General features: G+C 56.2%; 1 protein-coding gene across 2 annotated transcripts in view; it reads left to right on the top strand.

The window, feature by feature from the left end:
* Positions 1 to 19,520, top strand: part of BRINP1 (BMP/retinoic acid inducible neural specific 1) — a 167,199-nt gene extending 147,679 nt beyond the window's left edge. For both annotated transcript variants that reach the window (XM_072842553.1, XM_072842552.1), the window contains one exon: positions 17,941 to 19,520. In XM_072842553.1, coding sequence (XP_072698654.1) covers positions 17,941 to 19,081 — 1,141 coding nt within the window. In that variant the 3' untranslated portion in view covers positions 19,082 to 19,520. The remainder of the gene's footprint in view (positions 1 to 17,940) is intronic.
* The last annotated feature ends 1,523 nt before the right edge of the window (positions 19,521 to 21,043 follow it).

Below are 21,043 nucleotides of genomic sequence, written 5' to 3'. Positions count from 1 at the left end.
GAACACGGGCTGCAAGACCTGGGCCTTGCCGGGGCCGACGCAGCCCCGGTGCCGAGCGGCTCCGTCCCCTTTTTGTTTATGGGAATTCTGACTCCGTGCTCACTTGGGAAAATAGAGGGATCTTTTTTTCCTTTAAAACAACCGGACTCAGTGCCCGCGAGGTCTTGCCGGGCTGTAGGAGACGTATCCCTGGGAGAGACTGAGACAATGACAGTTCAGCTCCCAAAGGGTGTCGGGCCGGCAGTTAAACCTTAGTCAATCTGAATGAGTAGCCGGTAGTTCAAACCACGATCTCTCGCCCTAGACGACAGTGGCCTTGTAACCGTGTCTCCCAGAATCTGCTGCTCCCACTTTGCCATCTGTGCACCTCGAGGAGGTCAGAACCCCACCTGAGGTGGAGGCCACCACCCCCCGGCCTGTGGCCTCCCCGCTCAGCCTTCGGGGACTGACCCCGGCCTCAGGAGCAAGCGCAGCATCTCCAAGGAGCCTGCGGGGCTGCCCACCTCTTCCCTGCCCGTCTCTTCTCGGCCCTCACAGCCCAACCCGCCCCCCCATCCTCCCCTAAGTACCAAGAGTCGTCCCGCTCCACGGCGCTCCGCACGGGCCGTGCCCTCTGCCTGGAACGGACGGGCTTCCTTTTCCTTGGCCACACTGCGCCCTTCAGATCTCCGCCCCAAGGGCTGTGTTCCTTGCGCTGAAAGCTGCTGGGACCTGTTTGATAGGCTCACCTGACCCCCGACTTCCCACGTGAAGCCCCACACCTCAGGTTGCACTAGCACCTTTGCTTACAGGTTTGTGCACGCCTCGCGTCTCCTGAGCGACCGTCAGCCCTGGGCATGTGTCTGTGCCCATGTCCTGGACCCCGTCGTTTTATTTTTTTTATTATTTATTTATTTATTTATTTATTTTTTTAAAGATTGTATTTATTCATTCATGAGAGACACACAGAGAGAGGCAGAGACGCAGGCAGAGGGAGAAGCAGGCTCCCTGTGGGGAACCCGACGTGGGGCCCGATCCCAGGACCCCGGGGTCACGCCCTGAGCTGAAGGCAGACGCTCAACGCTGAGCCCCCCAGGCGCCCCTGGACCACTCTACCGTCCTAACCTCCCAGCGTGCTAATCGGCACACAGTGGCTGTTCAGAACACATTGTTCACTGAATGGACAGGTGAATTATTTTCTACTTGGCAGGGGTTCCCAGAGGCACGGCGACGTGATATCGTACAATCGCGTCCCGTCGCCACATAAATGATTCAAGGATTTTTCCACGCATACCGCGCATGGTTAGAATGTCCCCCGCCCCCTTTCGTAAGCGAAGAAACGGAAGCCACAGGGCGTTAAGTGACTTGTGCAAGGTCTCTCGGGGGCTTGGTAACTACGCCAGGATTAAACCTGAGGCCCTCGGACTGTGGCTGCGCCAGCAGCGTGGTCAGATGGAAACTGCCGAGAGAGCGTGTCTCGGGCTGCCCTGGATGCAAATCCTCCAAGCGTCTCTTGCTACATATGCGACTTTGTGAAACGTACCGTATTGAAGACAAAAAAGAAACAAAGGAGGACAAACATAGGCATTTGCCAGGATCTATGAAACGGAATGAGGTGGAGAAAAGCCCGCAGCACTGGGTAGGTCCTTAACGTCAGTGGGGTTGGCTGGCTCTTTCCTGCATGCTGTCTCCTGGCTTTCAGAGAGGTCATCGAATATACCGCAAGGCAAAGCGGATCCGCGGCACTTTCACTTGAGGGCGGGCGGCATAATCATCGGCATTTTCCGATGACTCTGGGTCTTTGGTTTATTTTTACGCCTCATCCATCGTCGCGTGGCCTTGACCCGGCAGCCCGGGCCTTCACCACGCACACTGTAATTATGCATTGTTGAGAGGAAAATCTCTTGGGGGCGTCCACCTCAGGCTCGAACCCCAGGGCCGTAGCTTCTGAACCCATGTCAGCTTTTCACATATTTCCTGCTCCACACGGTGTTTAATTGGTATCTATGGAAAGATCCTGGCGCCCAAGATGATCGTTAGCTTTAGGACGATGACCCTCGGTATCCACAGTGGTTTTGATTCTTCTCTCTGAGCCCTGTGCTTACTCGCCTCTGGATTTCATCTCCATAGGCTCCCGCCGTGGGGCGGAAGGACAGGACTTCTTATATTGTATTGAACAGGAGTCAGGTTCAGTTTATTAGGCTGACAGTCTCTGCTCCGCCACTTATTAGAGGTGTGACCTCCACAAATCTCTAAACCTGCCCCAACACTCCGTTTCCTCATCTGTACGGCCAGGATGATGAGACTAGCTACCCTGTAGAGTCGACGTCCCAGTCAATTTATAGGATACGTGTGGAAGCCCCTCGTGACTTATAACGAAATATGCAGATGTGACACTGACATAATCATCACGCTGGTGGTAAACCCTCGGTGTTTGATGAGGACGCTGTCTCTGCCTCCAAGAAACGCGTATTTCCACCCAAGAAGACCAAGTGTGAGCCCGACCACATGTGGCAACATACTAGAGAGGCAGTGGGATTCACGATACCGAAGACTTCACACTCCGGAGTCCCATAGGCCAAGAAGAAGGTACAGTAGCTAACAATGCAAATTTGGTACAGTATCAAGGTATCCGAGCTTCATTTTTCTCATCGGTATGCTAGAGATAAAACTAATACCTAATACCTAATCAATAAACCATTGACGTTGGAAAATCAATAGAAGAACGTCTATGCCACGTTGGGCTTAGGGTAAAATGCCAAGGCCCCCAGTTCCTTCCTTACCAGACAAAATTAGAAACCGATAATTTGTCAGTTAATTGAGAAAGTTAAAAATAGGGAATCCTAAAATGTACATACATGCCGCACATATATAAACACATTTTATTTTAACTTAAAATATATACATGCATATTCCAGGCAGCCTTTTGAAGTAGGGCCAGAATCTTTTCTGAGGATGCTGGTATATTCTATTTGACATTTTACTGGCTTTCCTGCCTAAACCACACCCATAATTGTATAACATTTCCAACCTCAGTTTATTCAAAGTGGAGCAACAGCTTAAAGACTCTTAAGAAACAATCTAAATGTTTATAGATTTCCATGCCCCGGTCCTAATCATTTTCAGGTACTTCCCCTTTATTTAAATCAATGACATTTTTTTTTTCCTCCAGCAAATGTCTTTCTAGAATCTGTTCATGGAATTCAAATTAGTTTCCACAGAAAAAGACAGCTCGTGTTTAATTGATTTATTTGACTTTTACTTCCGTGATATAATAATGGCAAATGCAACTGGCACAAGCAGATGTGGGAACAAGTGTGCTCTTTACTTGGAGGGAGGAGACGCGTGTGGGCTTCGTGGGAGCATAACCAACCCGTCGTGAGCATCTGATGATGATCCCACTATCCCGTCTATCTGATGGGAGGGACGTGTCCGCTGTGTGGCGAGTCGCTCGCTCGGAGGTCAGTCCCGGGAGCTGGTCCCGAGAGAGAAGCTCTTAGTCCTCCTAACTTGCCACTCTCGGTGGAGCAGCGCGCACAGGGTCCTACAGTAAGAAAAAATAAATAACGATAATAGCAGTTAACCCACGTGCGGGGCACAGGTGTGAGTGCCTTTCGGATATTGGCTCATTGAATCCTTACGACAAGCCTGCAGAGTAGATTCTACTGTGGCTCCCGTCGTAGAAACAGAGTCCGAGTAGCAGTAGAGGTGAGAAGGGAGAGAAATAGGTTCCTCCTGGGGAGGACTGGAGAATCCCCTTGCCTCTTTGCCCGGATTAATCTGTTCCGCCCTTTAACTTTCAGACCACTCCCCCGTTTCTTAGGGACGCTTGCCCTGACACGCTGGACCACTTTGCAGTGCCCTGCAGGGTGTCTCCACTACATCCAGCTTTTTTTCGAGCAATTGGCACGTCCGCAATTGCGTGTCTCATCCCAGACTTCCCCGTCTTGACCACAGATTCCACGAGGGCAGTGACCGATGCCTCCCCCCCACCTCCCAGGGACGGATAGAGCTGCCCGGCCCGCAGCGATTCAGTGCTTGATGAGGGAGCCCTACGGTGCAAGCTGCAGGATGACGATGCTTTGCGCTTGGCGGAAGGGGGCGGGGGGAGAATGGCTTTCTATTCCAGAAAATGACATATAAAGCATTGACTGGAAGATTAATTTCATCCGGAATGGGAAATCAGAAAACAGAGAGTGCAAGGGAAAAAAAAATACAAAACAAAAAACCAAACCAAAACCACGAGTGCTTGGGCTTTGGAACCAGACAGTCTGGCGTTAAAGCCTGGTGAGCTGTGTGCTAAGTGTCTTCCGGGCCTCTAAGTGCCATCATCTGTGAAATGAGGATAAATAACAGGACTTTCCTCACCAAGGTATTGTAGAGATGACCCCAGATGTACCTGCCGTGGCCTTAGCATATAGTAGGTGGTCAACTAACGTGAACTCTCAGCGGGTTCGTCTTGTTAGTGAATAAGGTTAGACCCATACGTTGACGTGAAACGGTGGGGGAATTGAACACCTAACTGTGGAACTTGTGTGTCACCGCTTCGCTGATGAATAGCTATTGGGAGGGGAAAAAATCAGAATGCCGTGGTTTAGTAAGTGTTCTCGGCTAGCCGTTTGAGGTTGGAGCTGGAGAATCCACGGGGCTCCTCCCCCACGTGTAAAAGGGGTCAGTATTTCTTCGTGGGTTGACATGACTTTCCCACTGCTCTGTGGATCCACCATGCGGTGGCTCTCAAGCCGGAACGGGCATCGTGATCACCCGGGGGCTTTCTGCACCTAGACGACCGGGCCCCACCCGCCGGGTTTCTGATCCAGTCGACCTGGGATGGTCCCTGCGTCCCACGTGACACTGATGTCCTCATCTGAGGACGGCGCTAACCTCCGATTAGAATAGTCCCCTTCGCCGCTGCGAATACAGGGTCCCCTCGCTCGGTAGAAACTGAGCAGAAATGAATTCCTCTAAGTGAATCGTATAGGATGCTGTGATGGGCGGCGGGAGAGGAAGTGATGTCTTTGGTTGAAAAAGTTTAGAAAATATTGAATTAAAAAAAAAAAAAAAACTGGGATCCCTGGGTGGCGCAGCGGTTTGGCGCCTGCCTTTGGCCCAGGGCGCGATCCTGGAGACCCAGGATCGAATCCCACGTCGGGCTCCCGGTGCATGGAGCCTGCTTCTCCCTCTGCCTGGGTCTCTGCCTCTCTCTCTCTCTCTCTGTGACTATCATAAATAAATAAAAATTAAAAAAAATAAATAAATAACGAGAGATGGGGTCACTTACATCTATTTTTTTTCAAGCTTACTTGGCCACAGGACCCCTTCTGCTTAGAGTCTTTCAAGAGATTGGGTTCCTCGGTACAGGGCCGTGGAAGAGAGCGCTTTACACCAGGTGAAGAGGCAGCGACCCAGAGTGCGTGCTGTGGTGCCTCAGGTGTTCCTCCCGTCAGCAGGTCCTCATCCTTCAGCGTGTCTGCTTTGACTTGAGTTTCTAACACCTTCTGCTGAAGCAGGTGCTAATGGCTTTGTATCCCAGCAGGGACCAGTCCCGCTGAGAGGTGGCACGACTGCTAGCCAGCAGCCGCCAAAGTAACAGCAGGAAGGTACTCGGTTTCTGGTATAATTAGAGAATAAATTTACCCCATTAGGCTCGGGGACATTCCTAACCTTTCAAAGTAAACCGAGACAAATGCCTTATGTACAGGCTACTTTACTTTGCAGAGGGCTTTCCATCGACGATTTCCTCTGATCCTTACATGTGATAACCTGCCTGGGAGCTGCAGCCAGGACTGGTCTCCCCATTTACAGGTAAGAACACTAAGGCTCAGAGAAAGTAACGATGAGCCCAACGGTCTGAAATGATGCTCCTCGTGTCGCCCTCCAACCTGGCCGTAGCCTTTTGTTCTTGTCCAAGCATTTGCACTAATATTCGTCCCAGATCTCCATTTACGCGTCCATCCATTCCTTCATTCCTCAGATATTTAGTGAGCGCCGACTCGGCGCTGGGCACTATGCAAAGGGTAGTGGTGGAGCCCTAGAGGAGACGGGGCATAGGGCACGGAAGCCTTGAAACCCGGCACGTCAACTAGAGCTGCCACGGGACCAGTCTCAGGCCCGTGCTTTACCTTGGGAATCTGAGGCTCAGGCAGGTGAACGACCTAGAACCATGAAATCATGAACCGTCAGAGCCATCAGGGAATCGAAAAGAATCAGGTTATCAAAGAGTAAGATGAAAGCGAGTGGAGAAGTGCGTTGGCCAGAGACGCCGTGTCAGTTCGGTCGTGCCGTGTAACAAAGTACCACAACTTGCAGGCGTAAAGCCACGGGCATTTACTGCGCCTCAGTTTCCTCGGGTCGGGAGTCCGGGCGTGGGATACCTAGGTCTCTTGCCTTGTATGTCACAGGCAGAAGTAAAGAGGTGGGGGTTCTGGGGCAGAGCCCACTTCCACGCTCATGCGGGTTGTGGGCAGGATTGAAGTCATTGTGGTTGGAGGACTGACGTCACCATCTCCTTGCTGGTTGTTGGCCGGGGTTTGCTCTTGTTCCCCCAAGTCTGCTCCCCAGGCCCCGCAGGAGGACTGCCCCCAGCTCCGAAGGAATGAAGGTGCCGCGGGTCCCTCTCGTGCATCCGCTCTCAGAGCCCTCTCCCTGCTAACGGCCGGAGAAAGCTCCGTGCTCGTGTCTGATCGGAGTAGATGCACCTGGATGGTCTACGTGTTTTGGGGTCGACTGTGCCAAATCGCAGACGCACTCGTGGGAGAGATGGCGTGTTATTTTCACAGGTCCCGAGGACTAGTGCCTGGGATCTTGGGGAGCAAGGGGCCTAGTTAGACTCCTGCCTCGTACGGTAACACAGGCTGGTAGTGAGGGAAAGGGCAGGAGATGGCCAGAGTCCTCTAGGGGCCATGGGATGTACCAGTTTGAATATCTGATGCTGTGTAATAAGTTGACCCAGCACCAGCCGTCATATCCCGCCCACGATCTACGGGTCAGGAACTTGTGCCACGACGTCCGACCCATTCTTCTGTTCCACGTGGAGTTGGGCTGAAGTCACCCGGCCGCTGGGTTGGGCTGGAGGTTCCAAGAAACCTTCTCTCACGTGCCTGGAGCCCTGGAAGGGATGGGCAGAGGTGGGCTCAGCGGGGCCCCTGTCCCTCCCCAGGCCTCCCCGGTGTGACCGCTCCACCGGGGGACCAGGGGTCAGACTGCTGGTCAGTGGGCTCAGCTCCTAGAGGAGCTCTCCAGGAACAGACGGCAGAGGCTGCAGGTCTCTGAGACCGGAGTCCGCACGCCAGGTGGATGGCTGCTGCGCCTCCCAGGATTGTTCGGGAAAGTGGTAGGACCAGCCTCGCTTGCAGGGGACGGGGATATGGATCCGCTTCTGAGAGGATCTGGGGGCCGCCGGTCACACGCAGTGGGCCTTGCTCATTTTTTTTTCAGTGTAATACGTTTGAGTAGAAAGGAGGCTGTGCTCTTCGGAGACCTTGCGAAGGAACGCTTTGTAAGACAGGGTCGCCCTCTGGAACCCTTCGGCGTGTTGGGTTCAGGGTTCCTGCCCTGTGATGCGTGTCTTAGCCCAGGCAGGGCCTACGCCGTGCGCATCATTGTTTTGTGTTGTTTTCTTGGAAGCCGGTTAAAGGGAGAGAATGTTCCATAATATGATTTCATTATTTGCGGGGGCAAACGTGTAGCGTAGGTCTTGGGAGCTGAAGGAAGAGGGTTCCTGCAGTCACCGAGCATTTCAGTTGCAGGATAAATCCCAGTGTGAGTGTTCTAGAATCAGGGAAACACTACTGGACCCCCGGTGAGACAGACCCAGCTGGAAACTGCCTTGATGAGGCGACCTCCATAAACTCTTCTGACTAGTGGGCCCCGCTGACGGTTTTCGTCTCTGGGAATTCGTGTCGGTTCAGATCCGGGGGCGAGTAATCCCTGAGAAGTAAGAATGTTTCCCGGGTAGCAGGGTACTTGTAGGGGAGGCTTGGGGGGGGGGGGTGAGCGGGATTCCTGTGAGGTTCCTCCTCCCGGGGATGATTCTGGCCCTGGGCTCCCAGGCGCTGCGTGTGAGCCATCAGGCAAGGCCCGTGACCCGCGTGCGCTCTGTTTCCCGTGGACCGGGCCTCGTCTGAGCATCCTTCAGCCCCGGGATCCTGAAAATCTGTCACTCTAAACCCGCAGACAGCCCTCCCCGGAGTCAATTGCTACTTTGATCGTCCCTGACCTGTTCAATGTGTGCGTACGTGTATCTGTCTGGGGAGAGGGTAGCAATTTGGCGACAAAGACCTATTCTGAGTGCGCACTAAACTGTCCTATTAAGGAAGAGGTACAAGCCCGCGGAGAACCCCCCTGCCGGCTCGGGGCGCGGCCTGCCAATCACGAGGCCTACGCGCGCCCTCCCGACCAGGGGCACCGAAGCTTTTAACCAAGGACGTCTTCGGCATTTCTTTTCTGTCTATGGGGGAGACAGGAAGGCAGCGTGAGGCGGGCCCGCGGCACCCCAAGAGGTGGAGCGCCCGCCGGCTTTTGGGTGTGAGCGATGCGCAGGGCTCGCTCTACCACCCCACACACTTCCGCTTGGCACCGCGCTCCTGGCGAGTAGGGCCGGTGACTCACTCGGCTGACGGTAAGGCATTGAAAAGATGATGAGGATGATGAAGGGAGGGGGGGTTAGTTTAGTGTTTTTTTCTTCCTTCCTTCCTTCTCTCCCTCCCTCCTTCCTTCCCTCCCTCCCTCCTTCCCTCCTTCCTTCCCTCCTTCCTTCTCCTCCTCTCCCTCCTTCCTTCCCTCCTCCCTCCCCCCCCTTCCCTCCTTCCTCCCTCCCTTCCTCCCTCCCTCCTTCCCTCCCTCCCTCCTTCCCTCCCTCCTTCCTTCGGAGGAAGGAAGGACTTCCTCCCTCCTTCCCTCTCCCTCCTTCCCTCCTTTCCTCCCTCCCTTCCCTTCCTTCCTTCCTCCTTCCTTCCCTACCTCCCTTCCTCCTTCCTTCCCTCCTCCTCCTTCCTTCCTTCCCTCCTCCCTCCTTCCTTCCTCCTTCCTTCCTTCCTTCCTTCCTTCCTTCCTTCCTTCCCTCCTTCCCTCCCTCCTTCCTCCCTCCCTTCCTTCCTTTCCTTCCCTCCTTTCCTTCCCTCCTTCCTTTCCTCCCCCTCCCCTTCCCTCCTTCCTTCTTCCTTCCTTCCTTCCTTCCTTTCCTTCCTTCCTTCCTTCCTTCCCTCCTTCCTCCCTTCCTCCTTCCCTCCTTTCTTTCCCTCCTTCCTTCCTCCCTTCCTCCTTCCTTCCTTCCCTCCTTCCTCCCTCCCTTCTTTCTCCTTCCCTCCTTTCCTTCCTTCCCCTCCTTCCTTCCTTCCTTCCCTCCTTCCCTCCTTCCTTCCTTCCTTCCTTCCTTCCTTCCTTCCTTCCTTCCCTCTTTCCTTCCCTACTTTCCTTCCTTCCTTCCTTCCCTCCTTCCTTCCTTCCTTCCTTCCTTCCTTCCTTCCTTCCTTCCCTCCTTCCTTCCCTACTTTCCTTCCCTACTTTCCTTCCTTCCTTCCTTCCCTCCTTCCCTCCCTCCTTCCCTCCTTCCTTCCCTACTTTCCTTCCCTACTTTCCTTCCTTCTTCCTTCCTTCCTTCCTTCCTTCCTTCCTTCCTTCCTTCCTTCCTTCCTTCCCTCCTTCCCTCCCTTCCTCCTTCCTCCCTCCCTTCCTCCTTCCTTCCTTCCCTCCTTCCTCCTTCCTTCCTTCCCTTCTTCCTTCCTTCCCTCCTTTCCTTCCTTCCCTCCTTCCTTCCTTCCCTCCTTCCTTCCTTCCCTCCTTCCCTCCTTCCTTCCTTCCTTCCTTCCTTCCTTCCTTCCTTCCTTCCTTCCCTACTTTCCTTCCCTACTTTCCTTCCTTCCTTCCTTCCCTCCTTCCTTCCTTCCTTCCTTCCCTCCTTCCTTCCCTACTTTCCTTCCCTACTTTCCTTCCTTCCTTCCTTCCTTCCCTCCTTCCCTCCCTCCTTCCCTCCTTCCTTCCCTACTTTCCTTCCCTACTTTCCTTCCTTCCTTCCTTCCCTCCTTCCCTCCCTCCTTCCCTCCTTCCTTCCCTACTTTCCTTCCCTACTTTCCTTCCTTCCTTCCTTCCCTCATTCCCTCCCTCCTTCCCTCCTTCCTTCCCTACTTTCCTTCCTTCCTTCCTTCCTTCCTTCCTTCCTTCCTTCCTTCCTTCCTTCATTCCCTCCTTTCCTTCCCTCCTTCCTTCCCTCCCTGGAGCTCAGAAGCACCTTTCCGTTCAGAGTAGAATCTAGAGGCTCAGAGGACAGAGTCAGAATAGAAGGAAGCGCTGGCGCTGCGGGCGGAGGCCCCTGCTGATCCCCGAGAGCCGAGAGCCGGTGCGGCTCACCCTCCAGCCTCCGGCGGGCTCACAGCGGGAGGCTTAGATTCCGGGACCCTCAGGAAGTCACGTCTCCTCCCTGAGCCGCGAGGTTTTCCGCGGCACCTAAAGTGAGGTCCTGGACTCCCTGTCAAGCCAGCCGGGGGCGCGGGAGAGTCGTGCTGACCAGGTCGGAGAAGCAGACGGAAAGTTCCAGAAAGGCTGAAAAGCGATGAGAAAATCAAAGTAGCTCGGCCCTCGCCGTGTCCTTGGCGTTGCTGGAAAGGACGGTGTTGGAGATCGGTGCCTTCTGGAAGCCTCCCAGACACCGAGAAAGTTGAGCATGCCGTTCACAGACAGCAAGAGTTCGCGGTGTCGCCAGCGCACCCAGGGAAAGGGGGCGTCGTCGCCTGGGCGCCTGCAGCCCACTCCCCGGAGCCTGCACCCCGCGCTCCCTTCCGCCGCCTTTTACACCCAACAGCTACCCCAGGAGATACTTCTCAATTTTCCGAATTCGCCAAAGCAAATCTCTGTCCTGCCAGCAGCACAGGAGCGTTTCCCTGGCTTCACATCCTTCCGCCCATACTTGGCGGTTCCCATCTTCTCCGTCTGTATTTTTTATTATTTTAGCCGTCCTGCTGCAGGGTGTATCTCGCCAGAGCTTTAATGTCACGGTCCCGATGACTGATGGCGTGTCACGGACTCAGTGGCCTCTCGAATATCTCCTTTTATGAGGCGCCTCTTGCTATCATTTGCCTATTTTCTCTTCATTATCGGGTTTCTTCTTACTGCTTTGTAGTTCTTTTTTTTGTTTTTTTGTTTTTTTTGTTTGTTTTTCTTTTCTTTCTCTCTTTCTGGGACCCATCACATTTATTAAGCAGCTTAGTGAGCACATTATCAAGAAAAGTAAAAATTGTGATAACTGCATCTACTCTGATTTAAGGAGCCGCGTACAATACTCCAGAGCCCAGCATCCAGCCCGTACAGGAGCCGTTGCTTATGTGTTGTGAAGACAGCCCTTGATCGGCCGGAGCTACTGCAGACACACCCTCTAACGGAGGTGGCCTTTTTGTCCTTTGAATGCTATCTTTTGATGGATATTTTTTATCCTAATATATCCCTATGAACCATCTCTTTCCCCCTTCGGATGAGCGCTCTCAAGACATCTCTGTCTCCTCCAAAACCATAATAAGGTTCCCCTATGTTTTCTTCCAAAGTGGCTGTTCGGTTGATGTCGGGAGAGTTGTTATTCTTGTTTTTACTTTTCCCACTTAGATCCGTAATTCCTCTTTGTGGAGAAAAGACTAAGATCCTTAGTCTTAAGGATCAGTAAAAGGCTGAGTGTCAAAAGGGGTTGCCTTTTGCTCCTGTTGCTATTTTTTTCTATGAGCACTCGACTGACCCACTGACATTTATTGAATCCCGTTCCGTGGATTTATAATCCATAATTGCCGACTTCAAAGGGCCGTTTCCCATGTGAGCTGGAGAAGCACCGTAGTTTGTTTTCAGGCGAGACAGCGCGCACCTACTGTGTGTAGGAGGCTCTACACAGTGCCCTGCCTGGTTCTCCAAAGGACTCTGCTGTTACTCCACATCCCGTAGTTGAGAAAACAGAAACTCTGGAAGGACAAGCAATGCTGGAGGTTAAGCAACGAGTGGCGGAGCAGTGACTCAACACCCGGTCTTGCCTGACCCCACAGCCCATGTCTCCCCTTGTCCGTCCTCAAGCATCGGGCCGACAGCATTCATCAGGACCGTGGAGGGTGAGGAGCTCGGGCCACGCGGCTCTTCAGGGACGGTAGCTGAGCCCCTCTAGTGACTGAGGGGATAGCTTCCCCTGGGGCCCTTGTGCACAGCTGGTTGTTGTTCGCCCTCCGTAGCGGTGACGGTTAGTGGTCAGTGCCCAGGGCCCTTCACTGCAGACCGCCCGGGAGCTCTGCGTAGCTGATTCTAGTTCTGGAGACCAAGTACCTGGCAGGGAGTACCTTCCCCATTGGACAGATATGGAAACTGAGGCTCAGAGGGGTCACATGACTTACCAAGGTCACACAGCAAGGTCAAATGTCCAGGGGCAGACAGTGGTCGTGCAAATGGGGTCCAGGATCTGTTTCATCTGTGATGGCTCCATGGCCCTGCGCCCTCCTGCCTCACGGTTGTCCCTAAGCCCATGAGACCCCATCAGCCCCCTTTCAATCTCTAGCCTTGGGGTCTTCGCCTCTCGCTCCTCTTGGAGCAGCCAACCACTCTTGCAGCGCCCACCTGGGAGCCGCCTGTGCTCGCAGCCTGTTGGCCCGGGGGGCTCCCAGGCCCTTCCTCCTCCTGCCTCCAAGCACATCCACGCCCCAAAGCAAAATGCCGGACGTGAGTGTGCAGCGGACGTTACCTGTCACCCCCTTCCAGACACAGGACTGTGTCATGGCCAAAACCGTCTCCTGATCCTTCCCGACTATGCTGATTTTAAAGACCCCGTTGGGTTCTCACGCCCCTTGTACCCCCCCACCTCCGTCCTCTCCAATCAGACCTGTTTCTTCCTCCGCGATTCCAGACTAGAAGCATCGTGCTCGCGGCCAGGGGCCTCCCCCACTCTTCCTCCCATTTTTCCCTCCTCGTGGCCGGGAGCCGTTCATTCCGTGAGGCCCCGACGCCGCGTGAAGGACCCAGGCAGGCGGGGCAGGCGGGGCGTTAGGGCGCTGACGGAAACTCCAGAGGGGAACGCTTGAGAGCTCAGTATTATCTGGGGAAAACGAGGACCACAGCGTGGGTGTGACGGTCGCTGTCGTTCCCACCGGCGCCTCGGTGGACCAGCTGAGCACTGAGCATTCCCACACCACTGACACGGTCGTTTCCTTGCACGCAAGCACACGCGCGCAGCATGAAGTGCACACACACGCAGTCGTGCACAGCGCAGCCGAAACAGCCCCATCGGGAGCCTGGAAGCAGCCGTTGGCCTCCCCCGTCCGGTGTACGGTCGGGTCTACAGCGTGCACGTTTTGCGGGGTGCCCCGGAATCACTCGCCCGTTCCAGGGTCAAAGCAACGCCAAGGAAGAAGCACGGGGCACACATAAAAGAAAAATCCCAAGCTCCTATTTCTTTTTTTTTTTTTTTTCATTTTCTCTCCACTGTTAAATAAACACTCCTGGTAGGCAAATGGGAGCCACGGATGACAGTTTTCTATTTTAGCCTCGATCGGTTTCTCCCCCCTCTCTCCTTGGCGCTCGATTTGTGTGATCTTCCCTAAAATGCCACTGGCCCGGCACCGCATTCCTGTCTTAGGCAAAACCTCCAATTAAAATCAGCGGGGAGTTTGCTTGAATTAGGAATCTCAGCCTGGGCTCCCCACCCGGGTGGCTCTGAAAGGGAGGCGCGAGTCTTTGAAGGCACTGATGGGGAGCCCTGGGTGGCATAGCCTCTGTCCTCCACATGACGAGCTGCTCCAGCTGTGTCCCCGGGACCCTGTCAGGTCTCCAGGAGATCCTGGCCGAGGCAAGGACGGAGGCCTGCAGGGGAGCCGGGCCCGGAGCCTGGACGGTGCTCCGGGGACTGGAGGGGGCGCTGGCTTGGGATCCAGAAAGCCCGAGCTCCCGTCTGTCCCCGTGCACGCGGTGTGGCCTTGGGAAGTCACAGACCCTCTCCGGCCATCAGCGTCCTCCCAGTGGAATGGAGATCACAGGCATCTTCCCTCGGAGGGCCGGCCGGGGAGCCCGACACTTCCCGTCTTCTGCTTGGAGGTCCGCTGCTCCTGCTCCTGCGCTCCCGCTGCTGCCCGCGGCCTCGAGGGGACCCAGCAGCCGGCCTCCCCGGTTGTCCGGCCCTCCGCCCTCGGCCCCTTCCTCCTCCCGTCCTCCCTCCTCCCAGCATCCCCCACCCTGCGACCCGCCAGGACGGACTGACATCACATCCAACAGAAAGGTGCCGGTTTGGATCGTGGACTCCACCTCCGGCTGCAAACGGGAGCTGCTCTGGATCCCCAGGGACGCAGGGAAACATTCTGAAACCTGGCGTCACTGCGTCGCGCCGCCTCCCTGGTCTCCGCGAGAGCCTCCCCGCCCGAGCCCGCCTGTGAAGCCGCGGCTGCTCGGTTGCCAGGGTTGAGGCGGGCTGTCACCAGCCAGCCTGGGGACTGGTATCTATAGGTCCCGGCCCCCAGCCTGTCCCCGGGCACCTGTCGGGGAGCTCCAATTATCAGCGAGCGGGGGGGCAGGGACCCCGGCAGGTCCGGAGGAAGCAGGGCGGGCGATAATAGGCCTCGCACGTGCAGGCCCGGGGTCCTCGCCCGCGACCTCGCTTCTCCTCCCCGCCGCCCGGGCCTTAAGTTCCCAGCTCAGTGTGGCCCCGCATGGGGTCAGACTCCGCGGATCCCCGACCGGCCGGCCGCTCCCCCAGGGGCTCAGGATCCCGCCTGAGACGTGGACGGTGCTGGGGTGCCCCTCGGGGCGAGCGTCCCGCACGGAGCATGCCTCGGGGGGCGAGGTGCCCCGGAGCACTGCCTGCGTCCGAGCCCCCGGGGCCGCTGCCTGGAGCACCTGCTGCGGGAGGAGCCTGGGCGTCGGGTCTGCCGGGCCGACTGCTCCCGCCGGGGTCGCGTGTGTCGGCCACGCACATGCCGAACCTGCGATGAGCTGCTGTTTCTGGTTGTGCTCGTCTCCACCGAGGGACGTACTGAAAAGCAGGAGGCAGCTGGCTGGGCGCGGGGACCCCACGGCACTGCCCATGCCCGACGCCCAGTCCCCGCTGCCTGGTCTCGGCCGGCGGCCCTCGGCGGCCCATCCTGCTCCCCGAGCCCGGCCCGGAGGCAGGACAGAGGCAGGCCGCCCCCTCGGACCCGGCCCTCCAGGTCAGGCTCCGCGGTGGCCCCGACACCAGGGCCGCTCCCCCGGCCACCCTTCCCCGCGGCCCCGCGCTCCCACCCCTGCACGCGGCCTCCTTCTGAGCCCTCTGGCTGCATCATTAATGCCTCCTTTGATGCGGCCCACAACCTCGTGATTATTCTGAGGTCAGGAGATGCAGGTGCCACGCAGCTCGCCGATGCGCCTCAGAGGGCCTCTGTCCCCGGTCCCTCCTGCTCGACAGGGCCGGAATCCTAATTCGCCCGCAGCCCCTTCGCTTGTGGCAGCATCACCGGGGACTTTCATGTTCCTACGCGCCCCCCCCAGGATTCCGAGGGCTCGGCCACAATGAGGCATTGATTCAAGGAGTGGGGGCGGCAAGTGCTGACAAAGGGTCCCAATGATGAGACACGAGAAAGGGGGCGCTCGACGGGGTTATAGAATGCCTCGCAGATGGGAACAGAGGAGCTCTAAATGGGGCACTGTCCTGTCGCTTGGAGAGGGAGTGACAGGGGCAAGTGTGGGCCATTTGAAAGAGGCATTCTGGAATGACGCTCTCGTCAGATGGAACCGTGCAATCGGAGACGTGTGGCGGGCCCCTGCGGCTCGCAGAGACACCAGATGACTCAGAGCCAGTCCTCGGCCAGTGCTCTGGTCCGGGGGGCGGCAGCCGCAGGGCTCGTTGTTATTCCGGCTCCGTCTCCCGAAGGCCGGGCCCGCTGCTGTTCTCCAGGCTGTGAGAGGATTGGTCTCGGGAAGCCGGGGCTGGGGACGCCTGGAGCCGTGCGGGTGAACGGCGTCGGGAACGAGTACTGCAGCCGGGGGCGGAGACGTTGGGTGGGTCTTTTTAAATTATTATTATTATTATTTTTAAATGAAAAATGCAAGAAATTCATTTTTGCGGTTCTTTCATTCCGCCAACATTTGTTCACCCCGTGAACGGTGCGAGGGGTGGGGGTGAGGACGGATGTCCCGTCCGAGGCCTTGCAGCCCCGAGGGCACACTCCAGGGGAGGCAGGTGCCCTGGCCGTGCGGGGAGGTTTCACTGCCCAGCAGGGGGGACGTTAAAGGCAGCACAGCTTCGAGGGGCGCACTCTTCCCCCCGGTTTTGTCTCCGCTGGGAAAGGCCCTGGGGGGCCGCTGGGTGTCGGGGAGGCCGTGCCCGCGCTGCCCACGTTCGGGTGCCCCCAGAGCAGCCCGGCCCCCCCAGGCTCCAGGAGGGAGCGTATCCTCTGGGACAAGGGTGCTCATTATTATTATTATTACCTGTTCAGGGATTCAGCGATGCCGGGCTCTGTGCTAAACGCCTTAAGGATGTCACCTCCCGCCGTCCCCTCTCCCGCTGCCGAACACAGGCCCGGGCCCTCCCCGGACACGTGGGTGCCGAGGCTCGGAGGCCGCAGTCCCGTGTCCCCGGTTGCCCGGCTGAGCCTTGAACGCAGTTCCGTGGGCCCGAGCACCTGCTCTCCTGCCCCGGGGAGGCGGTGGGCGGACGCACGGGACCCCTCCTGCCACAGGCACTGCGAGGGTGCGGGGGCTCCTCGTCCCAGGTCCCCATCACGGCCGTCGCCAGCATCAGCGTCGCACCTTGTGGCCCGCTCGGTGTCAGTTTTCCGTGACCGGCCGCCAGGAGCCAGGAGGACCCTGCCCGCACCCACGCTCGGCCTCGGCTCCGCCGCCGCGCCCCTGAGCCTGTCTTGCCGCGTCTGTAAAGGGAGCGGAGGGTCCCTGCGCGGGAACAGCAAGAACTGACTGTTGCGGAGACCCTCAGACCTGGCAGCTTGGGGCCTGAGCGGCCACAGAAGCTCGCGGCCCTGACCACGGGGTGGGGGGTGCCCGGCCTGGCCCGGGCTGGCTTGCAGGGCGGTGCTCCAGCGGGGCGGACACGTGTCAGGGATTGCGCGTGGCGTGGAAGACAGCCAAGAGGTGACCCGCACGGAAGTGACGGACGGCGAGAGGCCACTCAGCTGACCGCCTTCCATACTCTTACCTGTTCTGCTGCTTCTCACCCGAGGTCGTATCTGTCTTCATCGTGACGTTTCGGTGGCTGGAACCCGGAGGCAGGCTGGGGCAGCGCTGATCAAAGTGTGGGTTGGGGGGGACGCTTGGGTGGCTCTGAGGTCGAGCGTCTGCCTTCCGCCCAGGCCGGGATCGTGGGGTCCTGGGATCGAGTCCGGGGACTTAGAGAGACACGTGGTCATGCAAGTTCCCCAGGACGGCGAGTTTGGAGCTGGGGAGAAGACGCGGGAGCGCGCATGTCTCCTAGGTGTGAGGGCCAGTCGCGCAGGACCCTCGGCAGGGAAGCACGGTGATCTCTGGGGCTGCAGTAAATAGAATCTCATTGTCTGAAGCCGTTGGACGTGTGTAGCCTCATGGGAGGAATCTGGGGGGGGGGGGTTGGAACATGTGCTGCAGGTGATACGTGACCCCCCCCCCAAGTTGTTCTCTGTTGCTGATTTCCAGGCTCTGCCGTGACCTGGCAGGGGCGTTTGAGTTTAGACACTTTAATCTCCCGGGCCCCGCTTCCCTGGGGCTGCTGTGCCGTGGACCCTGGAGCTGAAGGGCCCCAGAGAGCAGTCACTCCGAGCCGTTCACTTCACAGACGCGGCCTCGGAACGTGAGAAACGTCCACATACGGTGTCGCATAGCCGGTCGGCGGCATCGCGAGGAACGACAACCCGGTTCCTATTTGCAGCCGGTGCCGGCGCTACCCAGGCCTTGCATCCCCGGGGCAGCTGCGCTTTGCGTTCTCGGTTGGGTCAGGCCGAGCAGCCCACCCCTGGTGGCTAACGGTGTCCGTTTTCCTTCCACCCCCAGGACGATTCAGCAGTGGCTTGCGAGGGTGCAGTCGCTCCTCTACTGCAACGAGAACGGGTTCTGGGGCACCTTCCTGGAGAGCCAGAGGAGCTGCGTGTGCCACGGCAGCACCACGCTGTGCCAGCGCCCCATCCCCTGCATCATAGGAGGGAACAACAGCTGTGCCATGTGCAGCCTGGCCAACATCTCGCTCTGCGGCTCCTGCAACAAGGGCTACAAGCTGTACCGAGGCCGCTGCGAACCACAGAACGTGGACTCGGAGCGGAGCGAGCAGTTCATCAGCTTCGAGACCGACCTGGACTTCCAGGACCTGGAGCTGAAGTACCTGCTGCAGAAGATGGACTCGCGCCTCTACGTCCACACCACCTTCATCAGCAACGAGATCCGCCTCGACACCTTCTTCGATCCCCGGTGGCGCAAGCGCATGTCCCTGACACTCAAGAGCAACAAGAACCGCATGGACTTCATCCACATGGTGATCGGCATGTCCATGCGCATCTGCCAGATGCGCAACAGCAGCCTGGACCCCATGTTCTTCGTCTACGTCAACCCCTTCAGCGGGAGCCACTCGGAGGGCTGGAACATGCCCTTCGGGGAATTTGGCTACCCGCGTTGGGAGAAGATCCGTCTCCAAAACAGCCAGTGCTACAACTGGACTCTCTTGCTGGGCAATCGGTGGAAAACGTTTTTCGAGACGGTCCACATCTACCTACGTAGTCGGACTCGGCTACCCACCCTCCTGCGGAACGAGACCGGCCAGGGCCCCGTGGACCTGTCCGACCCCTCCAAGAGGCAGTTCTACATCAAGATCTCGGATGTGCAGGTGTTCGGGTACAGCCTGCGGTTCAACGCTGACCTCCTTCGCAGCGCCGTGCAGCAGGTCAACCAGTCCTACACCCAAGGTGGCCAGTTCTATTCCTCTTCCTCCGTGATGCTCCTCTTATTGGACATTCGGGACCGAATTAACCGCCTGGCCCCTCCGGTGGCCCCGGGGAAACCCCAGCTGGACCTGTTCTCCTGTATGCTCAAGCACCGCCTGAAACTCACCAACAGCGAGATCATCAGGGTGAACCACGCCTTGGACCTCTACAACACCGAGATCCTCAAACAGTCGGACCAGATGACGGCCAAACTCTGTTAGCCTGGGACTCCCCGCCACGGGCTTTCCCTTTTGTTGTACAAAACCTAACAGAACAAAGCAAAGCAAAACAAAACAGACAGAAATTTGTAAAATGTAATTACTGTTCAAAGAAAAGGAGGAAGAGTCTTCATCCGTTGGAAACGACAACGTTCTAGCAACTGTATAAAACCGTTGGGCATGTTTGTGATTTCTATACTCTGTCATGAAGAAGGGTCTCAGCCCTTGGAGGAGCTTGGAGGGGTTGCTTCTTAGGCCTCAGGTGCTGTATTGTGGGGGGAGAAGGGGAGAGCATATGCAACGAATTGCAAAGATCTCTGCTGTGCAGGTGCTAAGATTAAACACTGAAAAGAAAGAGAGATATATGTAATGTACAAGCGACACTGCCATTTTTCCTTGTGGGAGGAAATGGACATAGATAAAGATATTTCTTGGGTTATGATTTCTTCCCTCTTTATGCCTAATTCCTTGTGGTTCTTTTGACTCAGTCTCGCACCGGGGCGGGGATGAGACGACCGTGCCATCTCACGCATTCTGAACAAACGGAAGTTAGTTGAAGCTGGACGGTTGGGGGACTTGCAGAGGGCGCTGGGTGGGGGAGAAACATGAGCGTCCTCACAGGGCGGGACGCCAATAAGGACCCTCAGATACCAGCTGTCACACTCCTTGATTTAGTCCGTGAAACAGGCACGGAGAGATAATGGCATGCCCGTGGCCACACGTAGTTGCCGCCTGGGTAAGGATTTGAACTCTGCCTTCCGAACCCCTTGGCAGCGCTCCTCCTCCTTCTGAGTCGTGCTGGCCACTCTTGTGCTTTCTCCTCCAGCCACGCTGCCCAGGGATGAGATCTTTTTCAGTCTCAGGTTGTTTTGATAGCCTTTTTTTTTTCTTTTAACTGAAAAAACCCCATTTCCCCGGCCTGCCCCCCCCCCAAAAAAGAAAATGGTGTCAGATTTCCTAGGAATGCTTTGCATTTTAAAATTCTCTTTAAACAAAAATCAGTAACCACAGTAAACTGGGGTGAGTTCTAACAGTGCAGTGCTCTGCAGGCAGACTTCCCCAAGTAAGGATGGAAAAAAAAAAAAAAAAAGATCCTTTGATTAACTCAGAACCCACGCGCGCGTGCACACGCACACATGCACCCATCATGACGCGGCCGATTCTTTGGCATCTAGGAAGGCGAGAGGCCTTGTTTTGGGACTTGGTAGTTAAAACGAAAGGAGAAACTCAAAGAAAGAAAACTCATTTCAGAGCACTCCTGTCGAGGATCTGGGAAGATAACACTTCCGAGTCTTCAGGATCTCTGTTGATCTTTTTGGTGAGGTGGTACTCCCTAGAGGCGCTCCTGAGCACCCAAATCTTCATTTCTGTATTGTCAGGGAAACAGAATCACAAATTTCAGGGTCAAAAGAGAAAATGGAATTCCTCTGGTCTAAACGTCTGCCCAGTGCAAACCTCGTCTTCACCACCTTAGGGACAGCGCGGCTGTTTACTGGCTGGACCATTCCAGGGACAGGAAGCTAATTAGCTCCACCTTCCACATTCCTTGAATTCCTCTTTTCCTGAAAGGGAGCAATAGTGTCCATTCCGTTTTGTGTTATAAAGCAGATCTAATTGTTAGATAGGTCTTCTATTCCTCGGTCAGCTTTTGCGTACCTTCCGCTCGCTGGTTCTAGTTCGGGAACGCACCTTTCTTTCTCAAGTTAATGTTATCTATCGTAGCTAAAATACAAAGACCTATCTCAGGCGTCACCAGAGTCTGTGATAATATGAGTAAAGGAGAACACCACCCCTAACATAGTCTAAGAGGAAAGGAGGAGAGGGCCTCAGGACATAAGAAGAATTACCTAGTGTGTGGTTATGTGTGTAGGGGTTGGGGTAGCGGCAGGGCGGGGATTTTTTTTTTTTTTTTGAGAGGCAAATTCCAATTTTAATGTTCCATTTTTTAGTATGAATTAGCATATT

The sequence above is a fragment of the Canis lupus genome, chromosome 10 (assembly GCF_048164855.1).
Source record: "Canis lupus baileyi chromosome 10, mCanLup2.hap1, whole genome shotgun sequence".
Lineage (NCBI taxonomy): Eukaryota > Metazoa > Chordata > Mammalia > Carnivora > Canidae > Canis > Canis lupus.
The sequence above is the reverse complement of the archived record's forward strand: the minus strand, read 5'-3'. Positions and strand labels throughout refer to the sequence as shown.